General features: G+C 41.0%; 1 protein-coding gene across 1 annotated transcript; it reads left to right on the forward strand.

Moving 5' to 3' along the window:
* Positions 1 to 355: 355 nt before the first annotated feature.
* On the forward strand, positions 356 to 20,884 carry si:ch211-214e3.5 (zinc finger protein 518A). The gene is made up of 3 exons (XM_005944845.3): positions 356 to 722; positions 12,246 to 12,313; positions 16,256 to 20,884. The coding sequence occupies exon 3, from the start codon at positions 16,276 to 16,278 to the stop codon at positions 20,320 to 20,322; it is 4,047 nt and encodes a 1,348-aa protein (XP_005944907.1). The 5' UTR covers positions 356 to 722; positions 12,246 to 12,313; positions 16,256 to 16,275; the 3' UTR covers positions 20,323 to 20,884.
* Positions 20,885 to 26,004: the final 5,120 nt, after the last annotated feature.

Here is a 26,004-nt window from a genome sequence, read left to right on the forward strand (position 1 = left end):
CACACTTACACCCCTCACACTGAGTTTCTGTACAGTAATATCTGAAACATGCTCGGTACACAGTGCTCCGTGCTCCTGTGCCAGGGGGGCAATGAAGTAACCATTTGTAAGCTTCTCAGCTTCATCCATTACTGCATGTCTGTATGGGCTGCTGTGTCAATAACCTACATGGAATCTGTGCATCATACTGAGATCATAAAGAGACGGATTCATCTGCAGATTTAGAATTATACATAAAACATTCTAGTGTCGGAGAAAATAAAGGCATTCAAGCAACAAGCAACACACTGAACAGGAAATGGCGTGTATCCGCCATTGCTGCTCGTTGCTTCTTCTTCCCCCTATCTGGTTCACACACACACACACACACACACACACTGAGGCCAAAGATGACGTAAGTCTCATGCTGCAGGTTCCTCTACGGGCGTCTCGTATAGTGGAATAAATTTCCATTTTAGTGAACACGGTTTTATACGAATAAAAAAAATCCTCCCTTATGGCACTAGTTCTGTCTTTACAAGCAATACATATTCATCCGCTTCTACGTGAGTGTCAAGAACACAGCAGTACCCGGATGGACTGTCATGGCCGCCGTCGCTGTGGATCCACAGAGAGGAGAGGAAGAAGGAAAATGTTTCTGTTGTGTATTTTTTCAAGCTGAACATTGTCTTTATGATGCTGGACGTAGACGGGACGCCGCCTGAACTTCCATCCAGTTCATAGTAAGAAATAACTGGTTTCCCGTAACTTTGAATGTCTTTGCGTGGGTGGGGGCTTTATTTTGGTGTAAAATAACTGCTTATTAAACTCCACCGACACTAACCCTGTCGTGAAGTGGCTCGTATATTTCCGACTAAATGGGAAAAAATAATTTTAAAAAATCGGGCACAGTACGCTGAACTGTCACCGCGTACACCGCAGACTCCTTTGTTGTTGTTCGTCTTGCAGCCTTTAATTCTCCCACTGGTGCAGCTCTCCCTCGCGTTTCCTAAACTTAAACGACTATAGAGCAAGTTACCCGGAAAAGTACGCAGAAATTATATTAAGATGTCGAACTTTCTAGCTGTGGTACAGCTTCATATTTTGTACATATCGGCGTGTTATATTACCTATGTTATATAGTTTTGACACGGTGCAACTTTTTTTCTCATGCCCAAGCTTCTTTTATATCTGCCCATCAAGGGGTTGTGAGCATAGAGCAGCCTACCTCTCTGCTTTCATGATGTTGAACGAAATCCTGGTCACTTTAAATGGCATTAGAATTACTTTCATGTGTCCACTTTATAATGCTTAATTAAAATTGACTAGGTTTATATGTATAGCATATTATGTTTTGATACTATTTTTTTCCATGCTCTATGCTAGGGCTATATACACGTTTTTTAAAGTATGTGACAGTATAGTGTTAATACAAAAAGGTTTTCTTTTTTCTCCTTTTTTTTACTGAAGTAACTAAGTCATAAAATCACGGCAGCCATTTTTCCTCCCAACATGGCTTCCTCATCCACAAGGTTGAGTGAGACCTGGTCAGCTGCACACTGATGTAACGCTGTAGTGGCAGTAACAAGGTTACATTAATTTGTATTATTTTCCCTAGACCACTGCCCATACAGTAAAAGTCAAAAGTTTAGACACACCTTCTCATCCAATGGATTTTCTTTATTTTATGACTATTTACAATGTAGATTCTAACTGAAGCAATCAAAACTATGAATGAATACATATTGAATTATGTAGTAAACCAAACTGTGTGAAATAACTCAAAAGATGTTTTAGGTTTTAGATTTTTCAAAATAGCGACCCTTTGCTTTGATTACTGCTTTGCGCACTCTTGGCATTCTCTCAATAACCTTCATGAGGTAGTCACCAGAAATGGTTTTACAACAGTCTTGAAGCAGTTCCCAGAGATGCTGAGCACTTGTTGGCTCTTTTGGCTTCCTTTTTTGATCCATCTCATCCCAATCCATGTCAATTGGGTTTAGGTCAGGTGACTGTGGAGGCCAGGCAATCTGGCGCATCACTTTCCTTATTGGTCAGATAGCCTGGAGGTGTGTTTGGGGTCACTGTCCTGTTGAAAAATAAATGATGGTCGAACTAAACGCAAAGCAGATGGAATGGCATGTTGCTGCAGGATGCTGTGGTTGCCATCCTAGTTAAGTGTGCCCTGAGTTTTGACTAAATCCACAATGGTGTCACCACCAAAGCACCATCACACCACCTCCTCCATTCTTCACAGTGGGAACCATGCATGTAGAGACCATCCAATCACCTTTTCTGCGTCGCCAAAGACAGTTGGTGGAACCAAAGATCTCAAATTTGGACTCATCAGACCAAAGCACAGATTTCCACTGGTCTAATGTCCACTCCTTGTGTTTCTTGGCCCAAACAAATCTCCTCTGCTTGTTGCTTTTCCTTAGTCGTGGTTTCTTAGCAGCTGATTGACCATAAAGGCCTGATTTGCACAGTCTACTCTGAACAGTTCATGTAGAGATGTGTTGCATCTATCTGGGCTCTAATCTGAGGTGCTATTCACTTGCAATTTCTGAGTCTGGTGACTGTGCTGAAACTATCCTCAGCAGCAGAGGTGATTTTTCGTCTTCTTTTCCTGTGAGCTAGTTTTGCTGTAGCGCCTGTTTTTTGTCTGCACTTGGGGACATTCGAAGTTTTGGACTGGTGTTTTTCTTTAGTTAGTTGACAGAATTCATATTATGGCAAGAACCAAAGAGTTGTCAAATACGGCTGTCATCTGTGTACCAATTAGACTTCTGCACAACATACTTGATGATTCGAACCGATTCAGAAGTAAAGAAATTCCACAAATGAACCCTGACGAGGCACATCTGTGAAGTGAAAACCATTTCAGGTGACTACATCATGATGTTCATTGAGAGAAGGCCACGGGTTTCCAGTGGTGTCAAAAAAAATAAATAATAAAGACATGTTTATCAACTTTTTTTGTTACATAATTCCATGTATCTTGCTTCATATATTTTATATCTTTTATATGTATCTACAACATAGAAATTTGGCCCAAACAAATCTCTTCTGCTTGTTGCTTTTCCTTAGTTATGGTTTCTTAGCAGCTATTTGACCATAAAGGCCTGATTCACAGTCTCCTCTGAACATGTAGAGATGTGTCTGCTACTGGAGCTCTGTGTGGCATCTATCTGGGCTCTAATCTGAGCTGCTGTTAACTTGTGATTTCTGAGGCTGGTGTCTTGTATGAATTAACCCTCAGCAGCAGAGGTGGGCTTCCTTTCCTGGGGCGGTCCTCATGTGAGTCAGTTTCATCGTAGCGATTGATGGTTTCTGTGACTGCATTTGGAGACAGATTTAAAGTTTTAGTCAAAGGAGCTTGCAAAGAAAAGCGTCTGGACTTCTTTAAGTTGCTTGAAGACGTTTCACCTCTCATCCGAGAAGCTTCTTCAGTTCTGGTTTAAAAACAATAAAACTAAGACTGACATTTTACAAGAGGGAAGTGCAAATTGCATTAATAAATAACATGTAAACAATAAATCTAAGAAAAACAGCTGCATGATCGTATAAAACAAAAATATATTTGGGATCTCAAGCCTAACCGATGTCCTCACCTGTCACAAAATTAAGTTATCATTAAGTTCTTCAGAACTGAAGAAGCTTCTCGGATGAGAGGTGAAACGTCTTCAAGCAACTTAAAGAAGTCCAGACGCTTTTCTTTGCAAGCTCCTTTGACTACGATGACCTGGATGACTGAGAACCTTCACAGACATTTAAAGTTTTAGCAGTTTTCCAGACTGGCTGCCCTTCAGTTCTTAAAGTAATGATGGGCTGAAGTTTCTCTTTACTTACAGTAGCTGATTGGTTCTTCCCATAATGTGAATTCTAACAGTTGCCAAATTGGGCTGCTAGCTGTGTACCAACCTGACTTCTGCACAACACACCTGATAGTTCCAGCCTCATTAAGAAGGCAAGAAATTCAACAAATGAACCCTGACAGGCACACCTGTGAAATGAAACCATTTTCAGGTGACGACATCATGAAGCTCATCGAGAGAGCATCAAGGGTTTTGCAGTACTGTCAACAATGCAAAGGGTTGCTACTTTGAGGAATCTAAAATAGAAGATGTATTTAGAGTTATTTATACTTTTTTTTTCTTCTTTTATACATAAGAAGAAAAAAAAATAATAAAGAAATGTAAGAATAAAGAAAAAACATTGAATGAGAAGGTGTCCAAATTTTTGATTGGTAGTGTATATCAGGAATAAGTGAAGAAGAATTCTGTTGGATTTTAAAAGAGTTCATTACAAGTGTTGAAGAATGCATTCGTTTTAACAGTTGCACTGTGCAAAAAAGTAAATTGTTGGATGCAACTTCTCTTTTATAGGCTGCGTTAGCTGCTACTAGCATAACACACGCTCCAATCTCTGCCTGGACTGTCAGCTTTTGAGTTAACTTTTTTTTTTTAAACATGATGTGTTTTTAATCTCTGTACAGTCTACTACATACAACAAAGAAGAAACACAGTTTAAGTCTCACAGGCACCTGGTAAGGGCCTTATACTAAGATTGTGCAGGAATTTTAGTAATTGAAAACAGGGAAGTAAAAATGAAATGGTTTAAAAACAATAAAACTAAGACTGACATTTTACAAGAGGGAAGTGCAAATTGCATTAATAAATAACATGTAAACAATAAATCTAAGAAAAACAGCTGTATGAACGTATAAAACAAAAATATATTTGGGATCTCATGCCTAACCAATGTCCTCACCTGTCACAAAATTAAGTTATAATTTTTTTTGTACCATTTTAGAGAATGGTACAAATAATTTCCCGAAGTGTTCTATAAGTAAGTAAAATTTATTTATACAACACCTTTCAAGATAAAATCATAAAGTGCTTCACAGAAGCTAAAACATAAAAACAAAAATCAACCAAAAGCAAGTTTAAAAATATGAGTTTTTAGGTGTGTTTTTGAAAGACATGACTGAGTCCACAAATCTAAAACTCAATGTGAGGGAGTTCCAAAGTCTGGGGCCACAGTTACAAAAAGCTCTGTCACCTTTTGGACAACTAGCAAGTCCTGATCACATGACCTCAGGGACCTGCTGGGGATGTAAAAGATCAGATGTATGTTGGTGCTTGTCCATGCAGAGCGTGGCCGTTATTTTTAGTCAGTTTGAGCGAGAAGGAGTTCTGCTGCTCCACTTCAGAAGTATGAAGTGGAGTGGGTGTAATGGGTTGTCCATGATGGAGTGCAGTTAGTTGAATGACCTCCCTGTCCCAAACTGACTCAGACATCTCCAAATTCTGACCAATGATGCTTCCAGCCTTCTTTATTCTGATGGCATTGCTGACATCCCCCACCCCCAATTAAAGCAGGGGTAGGCAACCTTTCTGATGAGTGCCATCTAAAATTTCCTCATAAGTCAATGTGCCATATGACTGCATTAGCAATAAATTTAATAACGCTCTATATGAACAGTTACACACTATATAGAACAACTTTATAGAATTATATTTGTTTGCAGATGTTGGCAGCTATCAGCGAATAGTTATCAGCTATTTTGAAACAAAAAAATACACTTTTTATCCATAACAGCAAATACAACAGAGAGTGCAAATGCTATTTATGGTCTCCTCACAACAATGATAAGAAAAATAAACTGGGCCAATATGGCATGTTTGTTAATACAGAGACACACATGTTAATGTGATCTTTGGTCTCCCACTCAGAGACACAGGTCTCCGAGTGTCCAGCATTCATACTGTCTCGAGTACAAATGTATCCGTGTATTTCCGTGGTGCTGATGCTGCGCTGAGCGGACAGCTCCTGAAGCATTTGAAGTGTCTGAATGTGGAAATTTCAATATCGCTTGAAAAAACTGACAGCTAGCAACGTCCCTCTCACCAGTAGGCAAAGTTATTTTTAGCCAATTACAAATTGAATCTGGTAGTTGGGGTTGTTAGCTAAGATACCGTCATTAAGAAGCAGCACAACTAATGTGTCTATTCGAGCTAATTTGCAATGTGCATCGCTGGCCCGGCCATTTATTTTTTTTTAATGCACCTTCTCAGATTAACTCACTGCATGCCGTGCCCAAGGCTGGACTGGGACAAAAAACCGGCCCAGGCATTTTGACTAGAGACCGGCCCACCAGGTATAGGAAAAGCCATAAAGCCTTTGAATTAAAACAGATGCTGTTGTGACAGTGATGTACGCCGTCTTGTTGGTATATGTATGATTTCTATACATTTTACATCAGATAAAAACTTTGGTTGGAAGATTCAGATAATTATTTATTAAAAGCTAGACATTTTAAATGAGAATAAGGAAGAAAAGTATTTCTTTGTGCCCCCTTTCCCTGTTAATGCCCTACCTGGCCCCCCTGGCAAAACTTTGCTAGACCCGCCCCTGCACAGTTACCAGCTATCAGCTACAGAGGATCCTGGTGTTATTTGTCTCTCAGAAACAGTTCATAACTTCCCTTCAACTGATTCATGTCACCTAAAAGGTAAACCTGTTTCTCCATCACCTGTTCAGCTCTGATGATTCAGTAAGGACATCTCCTGGTTTCATCTTCATGTTTCCCTCTCACCACATATCCAAACCGACATCATGAACAGCAGCTTTACAGCTGTGGCTCCAGCAAACATCAGCTGATACTAGAAATTAATATTAAATAAATTCTAACAACAGCTGATCAAGCTTAAACGTGCTGCTGTTGTTTAGTGCGACATCCGCTGGTTTCCTCCTTCTGGCGCAAAGTGGGCGATAAACAAACAAGAGAGAAAAGTCGATCAGCTGATCATTGATCAGTTTCATGATTGAAGTAGCAACGGGAGAGAATGAGAGGAGAAGAGGCAGCTGACAGTGTAAAGAGACAGAATAAATCCAGCTTTTCCATTCTAGCTGAAGTACAGGACAATCATGTTCATTTTCAGCTCAATACGAAATGCGTGATATTTTCTCTGCATACGGGACGTTTCCATTTTTTACAGGACGGTTGGCAACTCTACTAACTGACCTTATGAATAAAATGAAGTTCACTATCGGTAACATCATAGCACCTGCCCAGCTGTATATAAACTCCGTCATGCTAGCTTGCACGCAGTACGAGTTATTGTAACTGACTGTAAAAAGTCAGCACAACGAAAATAAACTCCACCTAAACTTGGTTTATATCTGACCCAGATAGACTGCAGGTCGTAACTTCTTACCTGAAGTTCAGTTCACCTGACACTCGGACCGGCGGCCTCCTCGGGTCTCTTCTCCTCCTACCTCCCCTTTCCCTCATCCACCTGCTGGCCTCTGTGGAAGCTCCTCCATAGAAACCACCACCAAACAACTATGGTGGTGGTTTCTATTTTTCTATTTTAGTTATTTTTACACATCTGCCAGCATCTGGCCAATCCACCACCTTTCATTGTTTATACCGTTACCAGAAAAAATAGAATTCATCAGCCCATAAAAACGAAAAATCACCATTGGGCATTTGGTCATGCCATCAGTTAACCCTGGCACGCGTGCCCAAGGTTGCCGACCCCTGCGTTAAAGGATCTAAGCGATCTTAGAAAATAAAGTCTGCTCATCACCTTCTTGTGCACAGCATCACTGTTGGTCCTCCAATCCAGTTTGTCATTCAGGTGAACGCCAAAGTGCCTGTAGCTGTCATTGTTTGCACCTCTTCACCCATGATCTTGATTGGCCTAGACACAGCATTTTGGGGGTTTTTTTTTTCCCCCCCACCGGAAGTCAACCTTTTGTCTTGCTAACATTCTCAAGTGAGGTGATTTCTTCCAGACCACTCCACAAAGTTTCTCACCAACTCCCTGTACTCAGACTCCTGCCCACCCTTAATACACCAAAGCACTACAGTATCATCAGAGAACTTCTGCAGGTGGCATGTTTCACTGTTTCAAATTTGAAATCTGAGGGTCTACAAGGTAATCAGGAATGGAGATAGGACTGTCTCCTCTGCTGCTCCAGTATTACTAACCATCACATCACACAGAGTGCCCCCAGGCTGTGCATACTAGTGATCCAGATGTGTCATTGTTAGGGCTGGGCGATATATCGAGTTTTTTTTTTTTTTTAAATATCAATATATTTTTATACGAGATATAAGATGTGACAATATCGTTTATATCGATATAGTTTATGTTACGTTATAATTATACTTGTGTACCCCCAAGTTTGCCTCACTTTCGTCCACTTTTGTCGCCTCTCGTTCACTGAACACAACTCCCCCTCCCCCATAGCTTCACCTGCAGGCAGCGACAAGATGGACACGACAAATCTCCGTTAACGAGTTACCGCGGATCGCCCCGTGCGTGGGGCTGGACGGCGTCAATGTGTTAGCGAGCTAACCGTGCTAACGAGCTAACTGCGCTAACGACATGCAGCGCCTAAAATCCTTTCATTTTCTCAAAAATTGACAACTCTTTGGTTCTTGCCATAATATGAATTCTGTCAGCTAAGTAAAGAAAAACACCAGTCCATCATTACTTTAAGAACTGAAGGGTTAGTCGGTGCAGAAAATTGATAAAACTTTAAATGTGTCCCCAAGTGCAGACGAAAAACAGGCGCTACAGCAAAACTAGCTCACAGGAAAAGAAGACCAAGAGTTACCTCTGCTGCTGAGGATAGTTTCAGTCACCAGACACATCTCTACATCAACTGTTCAGAGGAGATTGTGCAAATCAGGCCTTTATGGTCAAATAGCTGCTAAGAAACCAAGATTAAGGAAAAGCAACAAGCAGAAGAGATTTGTTTGGGCCAAGAAAAACAAGGAATGGCATTAGACCAGTGGAAATCTGTGCTTTGGTCTGATGGTTCCACCCGCCGTTTCTTTATACAACAAAAAAAGATGAACACATGCGCTGTGTCCAAATCCTTCGAAAACCCGGCCTACGTAGACCAGGTAGGCCGCGAAGACCAGAAATGCAAGGCCATTAAATTGAAGGGGCTAGCCTACGACGTCCAGCTTCTGTCATTTATACCTGTGTGACTGTCTAACAGACAAATATTAATATACAGCAACCATTGTCTGAAGGCTTTAGTTATATTTAAGGACAATATCCCATATCCCGAAAATAAACTAAAAAGATTTAAACATATGTTTCAGATAAAATGGAAGACAAACTTTTGCAGTGAATATTTATTGGAAGAGAAAAATGTTCAATATAATTTAAGATGTTGAAGGTATCAGAGCATTAAATATGCTGATTTTTGGGTAAGAGGGTCTAACAGGAGATGATACAGAAACATGACATCCTTAAAAAAATACTTAGACCCTTTCTGAATTTACAACTTTTCACAATTCTTTCAGCTTTTTATTTAAAAGAGCTCCACAAGTACAATCCAACTAAAAAAGAAATATTTTAACTAAATATATTTTGGATAAAGGACATAAAATCCTGCAGAAATATTGGGCTTATAACAAAGGTGACAGGCTCAGGTTGTATGATATAAGCATGACAAAAATGGCACAGGAACAGAAGGAGGACCTCTCCATGTACTGTCTTATTATTAGTGGTTTATACAGGATGAGACCTCTTTTAACTCTAAACTTCAGCACAGCATGGTTTAGTCTGTTTCCTTAACGCAGTTCACGGATTAGATGTTTGATCCCTGTAAATACACTTAGCTTAAAGAGTGAACCGTCTGCTCGTTTTATTAATTTTTAAGTACGTTTGTCTCCACACTGCCAAACAGACGCAGCTTCAGTAGAAAACTGAACTGATTAACCAACCAAAGCTCATATGACCCAAGCCGCATTAAGTGGTGATATCACTAACATCACGTAACTTAGCCGAAGGTTAGTTGAATATAACTGTTTAAGATTCTTTGCTATGCTAACATTTGGTTGGCTGGATATTTTGGTGAGATAAAACCTAGTATTTACTTTTAAAAGTTTATTTCTGGACCGCTTTTCTTCGACCATCCGCTATTTTTCCCCAAAAATTTCTTCAACCCTTGATTCACAATGAATCCTGGAATAGGGTGGACCATGAAGGATACACAGACCAGTCCTTCAAATCTGGGGAAAAGGAGGACGCATTTGTGGGCTGCATTTGGAGCAGCCTACGAATTTGGACAGCCTTTGTCTCCTTGCTGTGACATAATCGGCCTAGGCATATGTGGCTCCCGGGTTGTATTTTGCCCACAACTTAATAAGTATTGAATATGTCACCAATTTTGTGTATATATATATTTTTTTTTTCTTACCATCCAATCCACCCATGCAATGTCCATAAATTATGTATAATAATACACCCAATTACATGACACAGGAAAATAATTATTGAACACATGAAGAAAGGGACGGGCAAGACTGCCTCTGATGTGCTGAGAACTACCAGCTCTAAACACTTTATGACTACAGACGTGAGGGCTATAGATCTGTAGGCATTGACGCTGTCTATACCAGTCTTTTTGGTGATGGGAATGATAGTGGAGGCCTTCAGACAGGTGGAAATGGTGGCATAGGGTCAGGAAGGTTAAACAACCTGATGAGGATCCTTGTCATTTGGTCCGCACAGGTTTTTCCCACAGTGATGGGCTGGCTGAAAGCTCTCCTAGGGTTCAGCACTCTGTCCTCCTGACATCATAATCCAGGGGGGTGTTGAACACTTCTATGATCATGAGGATGCTGTTGGCAGTTGGAGTCTCTGACTTTTGCAGTTGGTGAGGGCCTGGATGCCTCTCCACACATGGTGGGGGTTGTCAGTTAGGAATACTCCTCATGTAGGCCTCTTTGGCCTGTTTTATGCCCCTCCTCAGCCTGGCTCTGGCAGGGCTGTATAGAGAACTGAGTTAAGGTCTCCAGGTCGTGCTGTTCGAAGATGTACCAGTCTGTCAGATCAAAACAGTTCTATTGCTGGAGAAGAGCATCATCTGGCCATGTCTTAATGACCCAGGTGCTTGGAGAAGTTTGTTTCCTCATGTCTATCAATCTATCCATCAATCAATCAATCAAGGCTTTATTCGGCACGTGTAGGTTGCCCTGCAGTGAAATAGGACCCCCCACCCCCCCGGGCCTTACACACACAACACAGACATCACATACAGGTCGGAGATCGGTAGCGTTACAGAAAAAAACAACAACACTGAAATATACACTACAATGGGAAAGTACAAGAGGAAAAAAAGAGACCTCCACTCATGCTGGGCTCCTGGGAGGACAGCATGAGAACAGGAAACAAACAAACTCCTCTGCACAAAAAAGCACATAAATGTCCACAGCACAACATTATGGAGCACGTGACAAGCCACAGGGTTGGGTGGGGGGTGAGGAGTAATCCGAAGCAAACACAGCAGCCATCCTGCCCAGTGCTACCATTCCAGCGTGGGCTCAGACCCGCCGTGTTCCCAGGAGGGAACAAGCATCGAAGGCGTTTGGAAAGGGAGGGGGGATGAATGTGTGCATATTAGTGTGTATATATATATATATGTGTGCGTGTCCAGAATTCAGCTGAGACAGTGTCCTTCGCCCTGCTAGGCTAAGTAAACAGTCTTCCAGCCAACCCAGGTGGCCTTGCATGGAATGGGAAGGAACAGACTAAACACAGTCGTTATCAGGGTGTTTTAAGTCCGGTGAGCAGTGACTGTCTATAATTCTGCTGTTATGGTACCAGCCCTGAAGCATATAAGCACAGAGTCCACCGCCCCTTCCCTTACTGGAGACATTATTGCAGTCCTGGGGTTGTAATGTCCGGCCCAGTAGCTCCACTGAGTTATCTGAGATTTTTGACGGGAGCCAGGATTCAATCAATAGACTGGACAAAGCAGTTCAGTAGATTTCTGATTGTAGCAGCTGTTTGTTTTTGGGGTTTTTTGTTGTTTTTTGGGGGTCTTCACCTGATGTCCACCACCCTGGGGCTGTATGAACAATGACAAGAGGGAGGATGTGAAGATGAATTAGAGTTGGCGGTGGGGTAATGCAGAATAATGCACGCACAAGCATAGACGTAGGTCTAAAGAGAGAGATTAGATTTGTGTTTCACTTTGACTACCTGTGGGGTGTCATGTTTGCCTGTACTGTATGCCATGTAGAAGAATACAAACAGCAGTTCATGGTCAGTAGGACAATTGTTTTTTCTTATAAAATATTTTTTAATGTGAAGAAGTCCCAAAAAAAACTTAAACAACTGATGTATACTTGTGATATACAGAGCACGCATGGTTATTAATAACACTATTACAGTTAATAGTAAGGATTGTTGTTGAAATTGTTTTTGTGATTGTATGCCTCTGTCTTCCAGACATTGGGATCACACTACAAACTCCTTTTCTTCAGAACACTGGTTAAGGTTTTCCCAAAGGAGCACAGGTAACAATAACTGGTTATATAATGTCATTAATTCTTACCTGAGTAATGCTGTTAACTTCAGGCATGACATGTTTTATTTGTTGGTTTGTGTTTGTCTCCCAGTGCTTAATGAATTGACTATCAGTTTTTGTTGAAATAATTTTCTCATTTGCAAAAGAATATTTTTGGAGTAATCGTTATTGCGATCCACAGACTATATAATGGAGATGCAAATAGCATAATGTGAATTTAGATGGTTTGTCTGTCTAAGATCTGAGTCATCCTGGACAATCCCACAGTGCTTCATAAATGTTGATGATGTCCAGGCTCTTGAAATGCTTTTGAATGCATTTTCTGCTCAAAAAACAAAACAAATGGTATCTGTAATTGGAATTGATGCATCAAAAATGTAAGGAATTTGCTAGTTATATAGCTGTATTTTACTTACACCACGTAAACTCTAAAATATTTCTTAACATGAATTTCAGGGCAGTATATCATGCCGATGATTATTCATAGGTAAGTGGAAAAATAAGTGAAAATGCAGCAAATGTCCAAAGAAATATAGGTTTAATGTCATTAATAAGCTTTGAGACACATTGTGTGATAGTGATGATGATGATGATGATGATGATGATGATAATAAATAATAATAATGGATTGGATTTATATTAGCACTTTTCTAGGCACCCAAAGCGCTTTACAATTCCACTATTCATTCACTCTAACATTCACACACTGGTGGAGGCAGCTACAGGTGTAGCCACAGCTGCCCTGGGGCAGACTGACAGAAGCGAGGCTGCCATATCGCGCCATCGGCCCCTCTGGCCAACACCAGTAGGCGGTAGGGTAAAGTGTCTTGCCCAAGGACACAACGACCAGGACAGAGAGAGCAGGGGGATCGAACCGGCAACCTTCCGGTTACAGATGAGCTTCCCAATTCCCTGAGCCACGGTCGCCCCGGTCACAGTGAAGTCACAGTATTGGATTTATTTGCTATTTGTATACCAGTACTTTAAAAAAACTGCTATTTGATGCCATCCTGAAATAAATATAACCACACTAAGAGTATAAAATTCGAGGATATAACTGTGTGGGGAGAAGACTAAAAATTAAGAGATTCAAATATTCATGATCCGAGGATGCTGGGGTTCAAGACACATCACAATATTAATTGTGTATCGCGATATATCCCAAAATATTGCAATATTGGATTTTCCTCATATTGCCCAACACTAAGGACAACACTCTTTATCCTCTTGAGGATATTCGAGTGATCAAGATTGAAAGGGTTTATTGTCATGTGTGCAAAGAAAAAGCATTTCTCTGTACAGTGAAATTCTTTCTCTGCTGTCCATATGCAGATGCCGGTTAATATGTACACATAGATTAAATACAAATACCAGGAATAAATAAGTGGAGACAAAAAATAAGTGTCAAATAGATTTATGTGCAAAAGGGCTATGAGCTTAATATGCTGGTTATGTGAGATGACCTGATGTGCAAAAATTATTATTACTGTTAAAATAGGTCAGCTGTTCAAGACTCTGATAGCAGTGGGGAAGAAGGAGTTGTTGAGTCGGGATGTTGTAGATTTCACACTTCTAAACCTTCGTCCCGAGGGCAGAAGTGTGAACAGTCCGTGCTGAGGGTGTGTGGGGTCTTTGAGGATGGAGGCAGGTCTCCTCTGGACTCTGCGATGGTAGATGCTCTGCAGAGACGGCAGCGGGGTCCTGATGATCTTCTCCCCGCAGTTGATATCACTCTCTGCAGGCGTTTGAAGTCCATGGCAGCAGTGCTGCTGTACCATGCAGTGATGCAGCTGGTCAGTGTGCTCTCCACAGTGCAGCCTTAGAACCTGCTGAGGATCTTGGCTGACATACCAAATTTCCTCAGCCTCCTCAGGAAATACAGCCACTGCTGAGCCTTCTTGACCAGCTGTGTGGTGTTCAGTGTCCAGGTGAGGTCCTCAGTGATGTAGATGCCTAGGTATCTAAAGCTGCTCACCCTCACCACTTCACTCTCCCGGATAAACAACGGCTGGTGAGGCCTCCTCTTCTTCCTCATGTCCACTATCATCTCTTTTGTCTTATCGGTTTTGAGGGTGAGGTTGTTGTCCTCACACCATGACACCATATCGGCCACCTTTCTCCTATAAGGCACTTCGTCTCCTCCAGTGATGCGACCAATCACTGCAGTGTCATCCGCCAACTTCAGTATGGTGTTATCCCTATTGGAGGCGACACAGTCGTGGGTGTACAGGGTGTAGAGGATGGGACTGAGGACGCAACCCTGTGGAACTCCAGTGTTAGTAATAATGCTGGCTGAAGTCCTGTTGCCAATCCTGATGGACTGGGGCCTGCCAGTCAAAAAGTCCTGTAGCCAGTCACATAGGGGTGGGGTGTAGGCCGAGTGTTGCCAGATTGTGAGTGAGTTTGTGTGAAATGACAGTATTGAAGGCAGAGCTGTAATCAACAAAAAGTACCTTGATGGTATGAGCCTTTGTTTTCCAGGTGGGTGAGGGAATAGTGAAGGGCAGCAGCAATGGTGTCTGACGTGGACCTATTGGGCCAGTGGGCATACTGCAGGGGAGAGTGTCTGGGATGTTGCTCTGGATGTAGGCCAGCACCACTCTCTCGAAGCACTTTGTAATGATTGGAGTGAGTGCAACTGGTCTAGTCATTTAGGCGAGTGGCTGGGCTTTTCTTGGGAGTCTGTCCAGCTAGTCTACATGTGTTTGTTTTTTTGTTTTTGTTTTTTAAGATTTGGATTCAACTGCATCCCTCAGGGTATCCCGTGGGGAGTTTTATGGGAGTATGAGGTGTCTGGCTGATTGTTACAAGCCATTCAATCTCTGTACAACCACAGCTAGAGCTCGGTCCACATTGACTGCAAAAAGTCTGATTCATTTCCAGTGGGTGCTGAACTCCTCCAGGGCTGCCCTTTGTCATTAGTTTGTTTATAAATTGTTTGGATAGAATATCTAAGCATAGCCAAGTGGTGGCAGGCTTCCGCCTTGGTAACCTCTGAACCTCATCTTTACTTTTTGTGGATGATATAGTTTGGTACTGGCCTCCAGATCACACTAGAGTGGTTTACAGGTAAATGTGAAAGACCTCCAAGTCTGAGGCCATGGTCCTCAGCTGGATTAGGGTGGAGTGCCCACTCCTGGTCAGGGACAAGTTCCTGCCCCCAAGTGGAGGAGAAGTATCTTGGGATCTTGTTCACAAGTGAGGGAAGAGGGTAACAGGAGATTACGAATTGGGGCTGCAGCTGCAGTGATGTGGTCATGGCACCAGTCTGTCGTGGTGAAAAGAGAGCTTAGTGTGAAAGTGAAGCTGTGAATTTACTGGTTACAAGCAGCAGAAATTGGCTTTCTCTGAAGGTTGGCTGGGCTCTTTCGGTTGGCTGAGCTCCTCACGCTCTTAGAGAAAGGGTGAGGACCTCAGAGTTGAACCGGTACTCCTCTGGGTGAGGTGTTCTAGAGGCCCTGGGGTTGGCCTAGGACACAGTGGAGAGATTACATATATCTCAGCGGGCATAGAACACACAACACTTTGTGGTGTGTCAGCCAGTCGTGCACCTCTCAATTTTTGTAACTTGGCATGTCACACCAGATCTACTGCATGTGGATTGAAGACATGTTTATGATGATGTTGATTTCATACTGGGATTTAAATGATATTCCACCTCAGGACCTCAAAGACATACAGGGGGAGACTTTGGAACACTTTGAAAACTGTTTGTGGAAAAAATCAAGTCTTGGCTTATGGTTTTTGACGACTTCTGGCTTCCTCTGCCATAACAGCAGGTATAAATATAAAGTTCAAAGTTTCTTTTAAACGTGGTTGCAGCAGTTAGCAAAGCTGCCATTACCCAGTCCCAGATTAGCGTGTGTGTATGTGTGTGTGTTGGTGCATCTCTTTACTTGTATTAATCAAGAATATATTTGATGTCTTACAGAAACCTTCACACTTGCAACAATGGAAGAAGATGGATTACCATATGACTCTCCAAAAAACTGCAACAGATCTGTAATAGAGGATGAAAAGGAAAAAGTAAAAGACTTTCTGTATAAACATTTCAGAGATGTAACAGATGGGTCGCTCTTCAGCAATTCAGATGAATCTGCCATTAAGGATAATGGGACTTCCACTAGGAAAGATAAAAACCCTCTTAACAAAGCCCATTGTAAAATTCAACAAGGGGCTGTATTCTCTGGCAAAATTTTGAGTTTTGGATGCTCAGTTTGTAAAGATAACTGTACTTTTAGCCCCAATGACCTTCTTAAACATTTTAGAGCAGTTCACAGAGGAACCCTTCCTACATACCCTTGTGATTTATGTGATTTTGTCACAAATGAGTTTCCTGCTCTTCAGCGCCATCGGATTGAGCACAGAAATACTTTGGTTACATGTGAACTTTGTAATGATGATGTGCAGTACTCTCTTCTTTTGCTTACTAGACACTACATCATGTGTCACAGTGTAAATGGACAGTTCAGCTGTGACTGGTGTGAGTTTACAACTGTGGATGCAGGGACATTTGTCCAGCATATCCATCATCATAATGAAAGTCATTGGAAGTGTTTGAAATGCAAACATATTAGCTTGAATGAAGAGGATCACCAGAAGCACATGAAAGCTCACACGGGTACATTTCCTTTCACATGTCAAGTCTGTGGATATGGTGCAGCAAGAAGTGAGTACCTTAAAAAACACATGGCAGCTGTTCACAAAGAGGTGACAGAAAGAAAAAATGCATGGAAGGCGATAGAAGACAATGGCTCACCAGCAAATTCATCTGTGAACTTGAAATTGATGCTTAAAAAGAATAGTGAGTCACAGGAGACTCAAAGGATATCGAAACAATATCAAAGTGGCAAACTAATTAAGCCAGACAAATCCTTAGAGGACACCCAGCACTTTGTTGATGGGACTGTAGCAAAAAAGGACAAAACTTTGAGCAAAGTTTCCCATAATACAGAACAGTCAACACCAATCACGTTGGAGGAATGTGACAATTGTCCAGCCTCTGATAGTGGAAGTCACAACAATGCTAACGGACTGACTGTTCTAATGGTTAAGAACAAAATCTCCCTCCCCCCTAACTGTACAACTAAAGTTATGGGATTCAAGATGGTCGATGGAAAAAAACATTTAGTTCTCAAAGTAATCCCAACAACAAAGCAAGATCAGAACCATTCCGTTGCTGAAGGGGGGTTCTCCACACTAAATTCTGTGTTTGATAAAAGTAAAAACTCTGAGAATGAGCTTTGCTCTGATAGCAGGAGCTTAACATCACAGTGCTTAGCTGTTTCACCAAGAAGTGGATCTTGCATACAGATAGATCAAGAGGATATTTTGGCAGTTAAAGTAAAAATTGAGGAGGAGGAAACATCAGTTGGGGCCCTAAGTTCAACTCCACATCTTGAAAGTGTTGGAGAACAAACAAATGCTATATTAGATGCATCATTAAATTGTGCAGATGTCTCATGTCCCACAAGAAATGAGTTGGATCAGGCACATCATCCAAATGAAACAAGCTCTATGGAAGAAATGAACTTGAAAAGTAAGTCAGTTACCCAAACTCCCAGTCCTTGTAGAAACTGCCATGGTGTTTCCAGCCACCCTGCAACAGTGTGTTCTGTTAAGGTCAGTGGTTTATCTTCACCTTCAAAGTTTGCTCAAGATACACTGCTTCCCAAACCCATCTTTAGAAAAATCGATGAGGAGTCTAAAGCAGTAAATGAGCTATCCACACCTGACAGCATTTGCAGCCTAACTGATGAGCACAAAGGGAATTCTGCTTTTAACACTATGGAAAATGGACATCAGTCATTCCACATTTCATCAGATAAAAATGATAGGTTTAGAACTGAGATTGTACATAAAAACAGACAGGAAAATGCAAAACATACATTGTGTTGCCCATCACAGCTGTCTCCACCAAATTCAGTTAGCTGCAGAGAAAATGCCATTGGCTCGGAGAAATGTATTCAGGACTCACCAAACCAAGAAGTATTTACTTTTCACAATTATTCGAAGGATGCTTTCAACATTTCATCAAACATCACCCCAAACTTGGAGAATAATTCTGATGATAACTCGGCAAATAAAATACATACCTCTAAATCATCACACTTCAACTTGACATCAGCAGGATTACCAGAACAATGCACAGAAAGTGCAAATAGTGACACTGAAGTTGATGAGTGTATATCTAATGTTGATGGTCCTCTGACAGAAGAAAATCCCGATGTAGTGCTCCAAGACTTCAATATTGTCAAAATTGAGGAAGAGACCATTCCGATATCTAAAAGACAGCCTACGAGTAGTTTAACATCCCTTGGCAATTTTGTGGAAGAACATTCTGATGCAATCATTACTCAACAGCTTAACAAGGAAAGAACGGGTTCTTCAAGTGCAAACAATGATTCTTTAAAACCAACAAAAAGAACTGTGCGAATTCTTCAGCTACCAGAGGCTAATCAGCCAGTACTCCTGACTAGGGCTAGTGAGAACCAATTTGCAATGCCAGTGCAGGTCAAGGCTACCCCAGGCTTTAAACTCATAGCAAATTCTGCAAAGCCTCAAATCAATGTGTCTTACGTTGAAAGTTCAAGTAAAACCACAGGTCTAAATCCAGACAGCAAAAGGATAGGTGTACAAGCAATAAAACCTGGAACTGCTGAAAAAGGGACCGCTCTTCTTTCTGGTGTTCAACCAGGTTTTGGTACCGGTTTAAATCACTACCTTATTAACAGTGCAGGTTTAAAATGCCCTGTACTCTTTTCAAGCACATCACAAAATACAACTTCAGACAAAACTGCAAAGTCTCAGTCAACGTGCTACTTAGTACAAAGGTCTGTTCCTTTTGTCCAGGCCGCTAATACTCCTGCCCTCAGACTGGCAAGTGCCCAGCTCCCACTTAACTCACGGCCAGTGCTAGCGATGCCAGTGAGTAGTGCAGACAAACCCAGCGCACTGCAGACTGGTCGGCAAGCCTTCTTGCTGCGGTACATTTCTCAACCCAAATCAAGCCTACTTTTGAACAACCAAGAGCCAAACAATGGAACTCATTGCAGCCAGACGAATGAGGGCTCTGGAAACAAAGTTATATTTAAAATTGTCACACCCACTAGTAGCCTTCTTACAAATGGCACTCCCACCTCAAATAATCAACCTTTGTTTTTGGCCACCAGACCCCAGACTCAGTGTTTCCTGGTGTCGACAAACAAAACTAATGCAGCTGCTTCCACTGGAATAAAAAAGTTGATCACCATTCACAATACCAAACAAAAAGATGTCATTGATTCCTGCAGTGCACCTTCTCAGACAACTATAAAGGCACAACAACTGTGTGACTCAGAGAAACCTGTCCTCGCCCCAAGGCCAATTCGGCCTCCAAGCCAAAGGAAAAGGCGCAGGAAAGCATTATTTGACGAACTTCCAGGAGCAGTGCACAAGGCAAGAAGATTCCTGAGTAAACCACCAACTGAGAAAGAGACTCTGTTATGGAAACCTGTAGCCAAAGAGGTAGAACGGACACTTAGACTTGCCCCATTGAATTCTCTACAGCAGATCAAATGCCCTAGTAGAAACCAGCCTGTAGTGGTGCTCAATCATCCAGATGCTGACATTCCTGAAGTGGCCAACATCATGAAGGTAGTAAATAGGTACAAAGGTGCTGTCACGAAGGTCTCTCTGTCTCAAAAAACAGTCCAAGCACTCTTAGAGCTTGGCACCCAAGGGAAGAATTCCTCAACCAAAGATGCATCTCATTTCGACAATCCAAAATCTCGACCGGTTCAAAGTTCTGTCCGGGAGCGATTCCTCCTTAAATTGAAACTCAAAAAAAAAAGCAAAAAGAAGTATGAGGTTGTAAAAACTTTATCAGGTTGTAGAGAAGAGCAAGTAATGTTTGACTGCTGGTTTTGTGGTCGGCTCTTCAGCAGTCAAGAGGATTGGATTGGCCACGGTCAGAGGCATCTCATGGAGGCAACTAGAGACTGGAATAAACTATTCTGAAATTTTTCTACCACATTAAGATGGGTGGACATGTTCTCCTGAGTGGAACTGTTGTTCTGCTGCTGGTTGTATATTGTATATTTGCGCATTAACAGCCTTCCACTATTAGTTTGTTCTCTGTATGTTCTCTGTAAATTTAAATATATATTCTTGAGTCATAGTTTCTTTTAATAGGTGCATATTCTCGTAAATGATGCACTGCATGCATGATTTGTCATACATGCAGATGTCTAATTGAACTGTGAAAATGGTACACTGTAATTAAGGGTTGTGTTAAGAGCACTGGCTGAACAAAAGAAACATAAGCAAAGGTTGTATGTCGAGTTGGATTGAATTCCTCAGGTAATTTTAGAATTCATTTGGCTTGTCATGTGTCATTTTTGTAAATCATAGTTCTAGTTTAAGGGACTTTTGTATTTTTTATTATTCTGTACTCAAGGACATGAAGCTGTTATTTGTATAGTTAACAATAAACCTTATAAACGACCTACATTATTTTATGTTTGTGAAGGAAGGGGGGAAAAGTTCTTGGTCTGAATGATTCTTCCCCCCCCCCCCCCCCCCCCAAAAAATATAGTTATAATTGAAAAGTGTATCATTCTATACTATAATGTTTACAGTTTTCTTATCAGGATTTCCCTGTACCATACTTACATCATAACATGAGCTGCACCTTTTCATAGTTACCTGTCTAAAACACCCAAGAGAATAAATTGTTGTGAGTCATTGTTTGAGTCTAAATTTAATGACAAATCATTAGGATGATTTTTCTTTCAGCCTATGCATTTATTTCTTCGGTCTTTCAAAGGCTACGTTCACACTGCGGGCGAAAGCGCATCAAATCTGACTTTTTTGAGCCTATGCGACCCATATCCAATCATGGTATGACAGTGTGAACAGTGCAAATCCGATATTTTCAAATCCAACCTGGGTCACTTTCGTATATGGTACTGAATCCGATACATATCTGATGTTTTAGAAAGCGACTGCTGTTTGATGGTCACGTCGCATTAAATGCGTCTTTTACGTCACTGACACAAGACAAGACGCCAATTATCAGCGCTGGAGAAGCACCCGAGAAGACATTGTGAACGCTTCCTGGCCATCCTGTGTAGATGTTAGTGAAATTGTTGGGAAGACAACGTTGGAGAAACGTGAACATTTTATTTGTACTGTATAATCTGCAGATTCTGACAGAAATCTGCAGCTAGAACCACCGCTCCTCTCTAAAACAGGAATAAGTGTAATTATTAGGCCATATGTAAATAACAAAATAACTTTATAACGTAAGGCAAAATTGGGAAACGTAAAGTCCGAAACAAGTCTTTATATTAAGGTCCATCAGTCAAATAATACTTATTGGTCTGGGTCTAAACAGAGCGCGTTGTGTGTGACGTCTTCTTTTGCGCATGTGGCCGCTTTGAGGGTTCACACTAGAGCGCGTTTGCTGTCACATTTTATTTGTAGTGTGAACAAGCAGACGACAAAATCGGATTTGATCAAAAAATTGGAATTGAGCATTAAGACCTGCAGTGTGAACGTAGCCAATGAAGCTTTTGGTGCACTATGTTGCTACCAAGAAAGCTAAAAATGTCAGTCAAGTGTTGCGTGGTTTGACAGTCAAGTTTGATATTCACTTCCAAAAATTCCAAAATGACTGGCCTCTTTAATATAGTCTGTTAGTTCATTAGTGATGGAGGTAATGGGTCCAAGATGCAGACCAAAACCTGTTTTATTCATGTTGTTGTTCGCCCTGTTTGTGTTTTTTCAGGTTTTTAAAAATTTTTTTTATCAATTATACCCCCGGTTGTTTAGATCTAGTTCAGTAATCTTTCCACATAAAATTTCAAGGAATTTAAAAATAGTGTTTTATATGGATGGTTTACGTATTACTTTAAAGTGGCAAATTGGAATAAAATAAGCTTCAAATAGTAATGGAATAAAGCTCTGATCCTTCTTACTTATCCTTATTTTATTTGGGGGGTTTTTCTCATTCATGACAAGCTTCTTTAAGTTAACACCCTGGGCTGATATCACATGAAAAGCATTTCGTGAAAGAAAAGGTTGTACAAATTTATGCCTAAAACCTACTTTTACTGTAAGTAACATCAGACTAAAATAGATAAAAATAGAAAATGACAGCAGGGTCAATATCAAATCAGCATGGGCCTTCTGTTTGACTGTCTCACATTTGCAAAAAAAAAAAGTTTTCTAAAGCTTCAAATATCAACTTTTCAAGAAATGTTTTTCAACCCACTTAATTTTTTTTGGCAAATGGAACAAATATCAGAGGATTTGAGATGGTACTGATAACTCAGAATTTTTTTTTTGTAAAAAATGTGCATATTTTTCATTTTCAACATCTGGATCACCATTTCAAATCATCATGTTTTTAGAATGTTTTCTAAACTATCTTGATTCTTGAACATGCATGATTGCTTTGGAATTTTAGCTTCATATATCAAATACTTTGATTTTTTTTTTTTTCCCAACAAAGATCCATCCACCTATTTTCAGGCACTTTGCAGATTGTCCAATCTGAATATAACATTCTGGAGTGTCCACATGGTACATAAAAAAGATACAAGGTGCTAACCCTAAAACACGCATCCTAACCCTTATGGCACCACTGATTAAAAAATTTATTTATTAATTAAAAAAGCCTCTGCACATTTATACCTCCATACATCTGATAACACATAAAGTTTTCTCCACGATAGGGCCTCACTACTCTTTGGTGGGTGCTTCCTGACCTGACCTGCTGGTGCCATTACAGAGACATTGCAAGTCCACATGTAATATGATGTATGCTCACCTCTTATAACAACTTTATGATTACAGAAACCAGAACTCTACATTGAACCTCAAACATGCCCAAAGATGAAAGTTCTTTATATGTCTAACAGTATGTTGACGCCTGTGTCAGTCCTGTGTGTTCTATGCTGATATGAGGTGATGTGTGGCAGTGTGTATAGGTGGGGGTGCATATCTCTGACTGTGTGCTCGTGCCTATATGAGGTTATATTTGTGTTTAGGTGTGTATGTGTGTGCTTGTTTATCTAGAATAAAAGGTAAAGAACAATAACCCCAACAGTTCCCCCTTGTTTGTGTTTTTCACTATTTTGTCTTAGTCCTTTCACCTTACCCTGCAACTATTAATCCTAAATTCCTCTACTACATATGCGATGACCTAAAATATGCCCATGCAAAAGTACACAGATACCTTGAATTAATATCAAATAGGTACAAAATAAAGATTACATGATAACAACCTCCAGGCTAATTAGCTCTATTTATGCTACCTGTGGTTGATTAACTACATTAATCTAAATAACTCTAAATTAATACCCCCAAGGTATAACCAGAACTCAGTATTATGCTTCACTTTTAATGAACTCTCTCTAGCATGTGAATTATGTTTAACTATCAGAACATCTGTCATACTGCCCGCACCTATCAAATACCATGCATTTTGTTTGTATATCTATAAGGGTTTTCAGGGCTTCCTAGAAAATCCCCTGGTCTCATGCACTGTTCTGACGAGATTTTGAACAAAGGTCATGTTTGTGACCGCAGTAACTGGCTTTGGTATGATCGCCCTTAAGATGGGCAACAACTCAAAATAAATTGAGTTGATACTGCTGCGATCGTCACCAAAACCCCGGAGCTGATTTACACCATGGCAGCAGTGATCACTGAGATGCTTGGCTACAAGATGAACAGCCACAAGGAGCAGTATCCTCCATGAAAAAGGAGACTAGAGGCCAAGAATTGGGCAGCACTAAGGGGAAGTGAAGAAAGGAGGAGGGGCGTATCCGCATTCTAGATAGCATCTAGGATGTGGGGTGGCTCATTTCTGGACCATTTAATTTCAACATTTCTTGATATCCATATATTGCAGCTTGCTGGCTACTGATGGGAATGTTTTGCAGCGAGCTGAGTGATGGTCAGTCTCCTTCTCAACTATCAGAATTGACTATGTTGCTTTAGGTCACCGACAGGCAAACAGGTGACCAGGCCTGAGTTTGAGTGTACCACAGTGTTAGCATTTCCTGTTTTATCATTCCCCTTCAATTCCCTGAGCAGAGAATATTTTTGCCGTTTTTGACAAGGAGCCACAGGGTGCCCCACCACTGTTTTGCAGCCTACTGACAAATGACAATATAAGACAAGGGTAAACTTTGCAGAAATGTGGGAGCGTGCAAGTGTAGTTTCTTAAAATGCAAAAATGTTGGAAACTTGAGTGTGTATAAGACCAAAAACACATAAAGTCAGTAAACATACACACACAAAAAACAGGCCTTGTAGATCCTCTAACTGTATGGGCACTGACGGCTTAGTAATCTTGATTGCAATGGTCAGTAGGCACAAATTTAATTCCTGCTGATCTCTAGTCTTGAAAATGACCTTCTATGGACTAGATTTGGCCTGCAAACAAGTTACCTTTGTGAAGTACCACAGTAAGAATTGAATCCTCCTGGCACTTTGTGCTGGGGGACCTGATCCTTGGGACTCATTTTTGGTGCACCATGTTTTGGGGTTTGAAAACCACAGAGATGTGGCGTTGAGAGAAAATGTGTCTCAGTTGTTCCAATACTCCAATACATAAGGGATCACTAAAGGCTGTAAAGAAGTTTTCCTTCTTTCCTGGATCGCCAAGAGCATTCTTTTGGTGCCTTCCCAGCTTTGACAAATATCCAGCTTGGATAACCACATTTACTCTGGGTCTTTTTGATATGATCTTATTCTGCTTCCCTGGCCACAGTGTCTGTGGGGATGGTGTTTGCTCTGTGTTGTAGTGTCCTGATGACACCCAGTTTGTGATGACAGTCAAACCTTAAATACTCCTCCGTATGTGTTAGTTTACAGTACACATCATTTTTAAATGTCTCACATTACTGATGGAGATCTGACAGTTGCAGACTAACCTGTCATTTTACATATCCTCCTTGGTGAAGTTGATGTTGATTGAATTATGGTACGTCCTGAGATTTGATTTCCATCCAGGTATGTCATCCACATACCTGAAATAATGACTTGGTGGTGTTTCAGGATAACAGAGCAAACATTTCCACTTCTTCCATGTACAAGTTGGCCACAATGGGTGAAACTGGGGAAACTATTGTACACCCATATTTCTGCCTGTAGTACTGACCCTTGTATGGGAAATATGTGGAATGACAACAGTTCACGAGAGAAAAAACGCTTGGTCAGTACTGAGACTGTTGCTGAGGTCTGGGTAATTCTGTAATCTCTTACAAACTATCCCGAAAAGTTGATTCTGTTCATCTGGACAAAACGTTTCTCCCACTGAAAACACTACATCCAGATGAACAGAATCAACGTTTTGGAATTTAGTTACCTGGATGATTGAGCATGACTCAAGACCCTTACGAACTTCCTCCACTACTTCAGTGACTGGAACACAAGTGAAGAGAGATGTAATCTCATACAAGACCATTGTTTCATCTGTCTCCATAATAACATTTCTCACCTTCTCAACAAAATCCAAGGTGTTCTGGATGTGGTGTTTAGACCTGCCTACTAACAGACTGAGGATCAAAGCCCGACATTTTGAGATGTTATAGGTGACTGAGTTGATCATACAGACAATTGGTTGTAAAGGTGGTCTTTAATCAGTGGTTGTTGATCAAGAAACTGACCTCACAGCCCTTTTTTTTT

Source organism: Haplochromis burtoni, unplaced genomic scaffold (assembly GCF_018398535.1).
Source record: "Haplochromis burtoni strain Fernald_Lab_line unplaced genomic scaffold, NCSU_Asbu1 Contig_384, whole genome shotgun sequence".
In the NCBI taxonomy this organism is placed as follows: Eukaryota; Metazoa; Chordata; class Actinopteri; order Cichliformes; family Cichlidae; genus Haplochromis; species Haplochromis burtoni.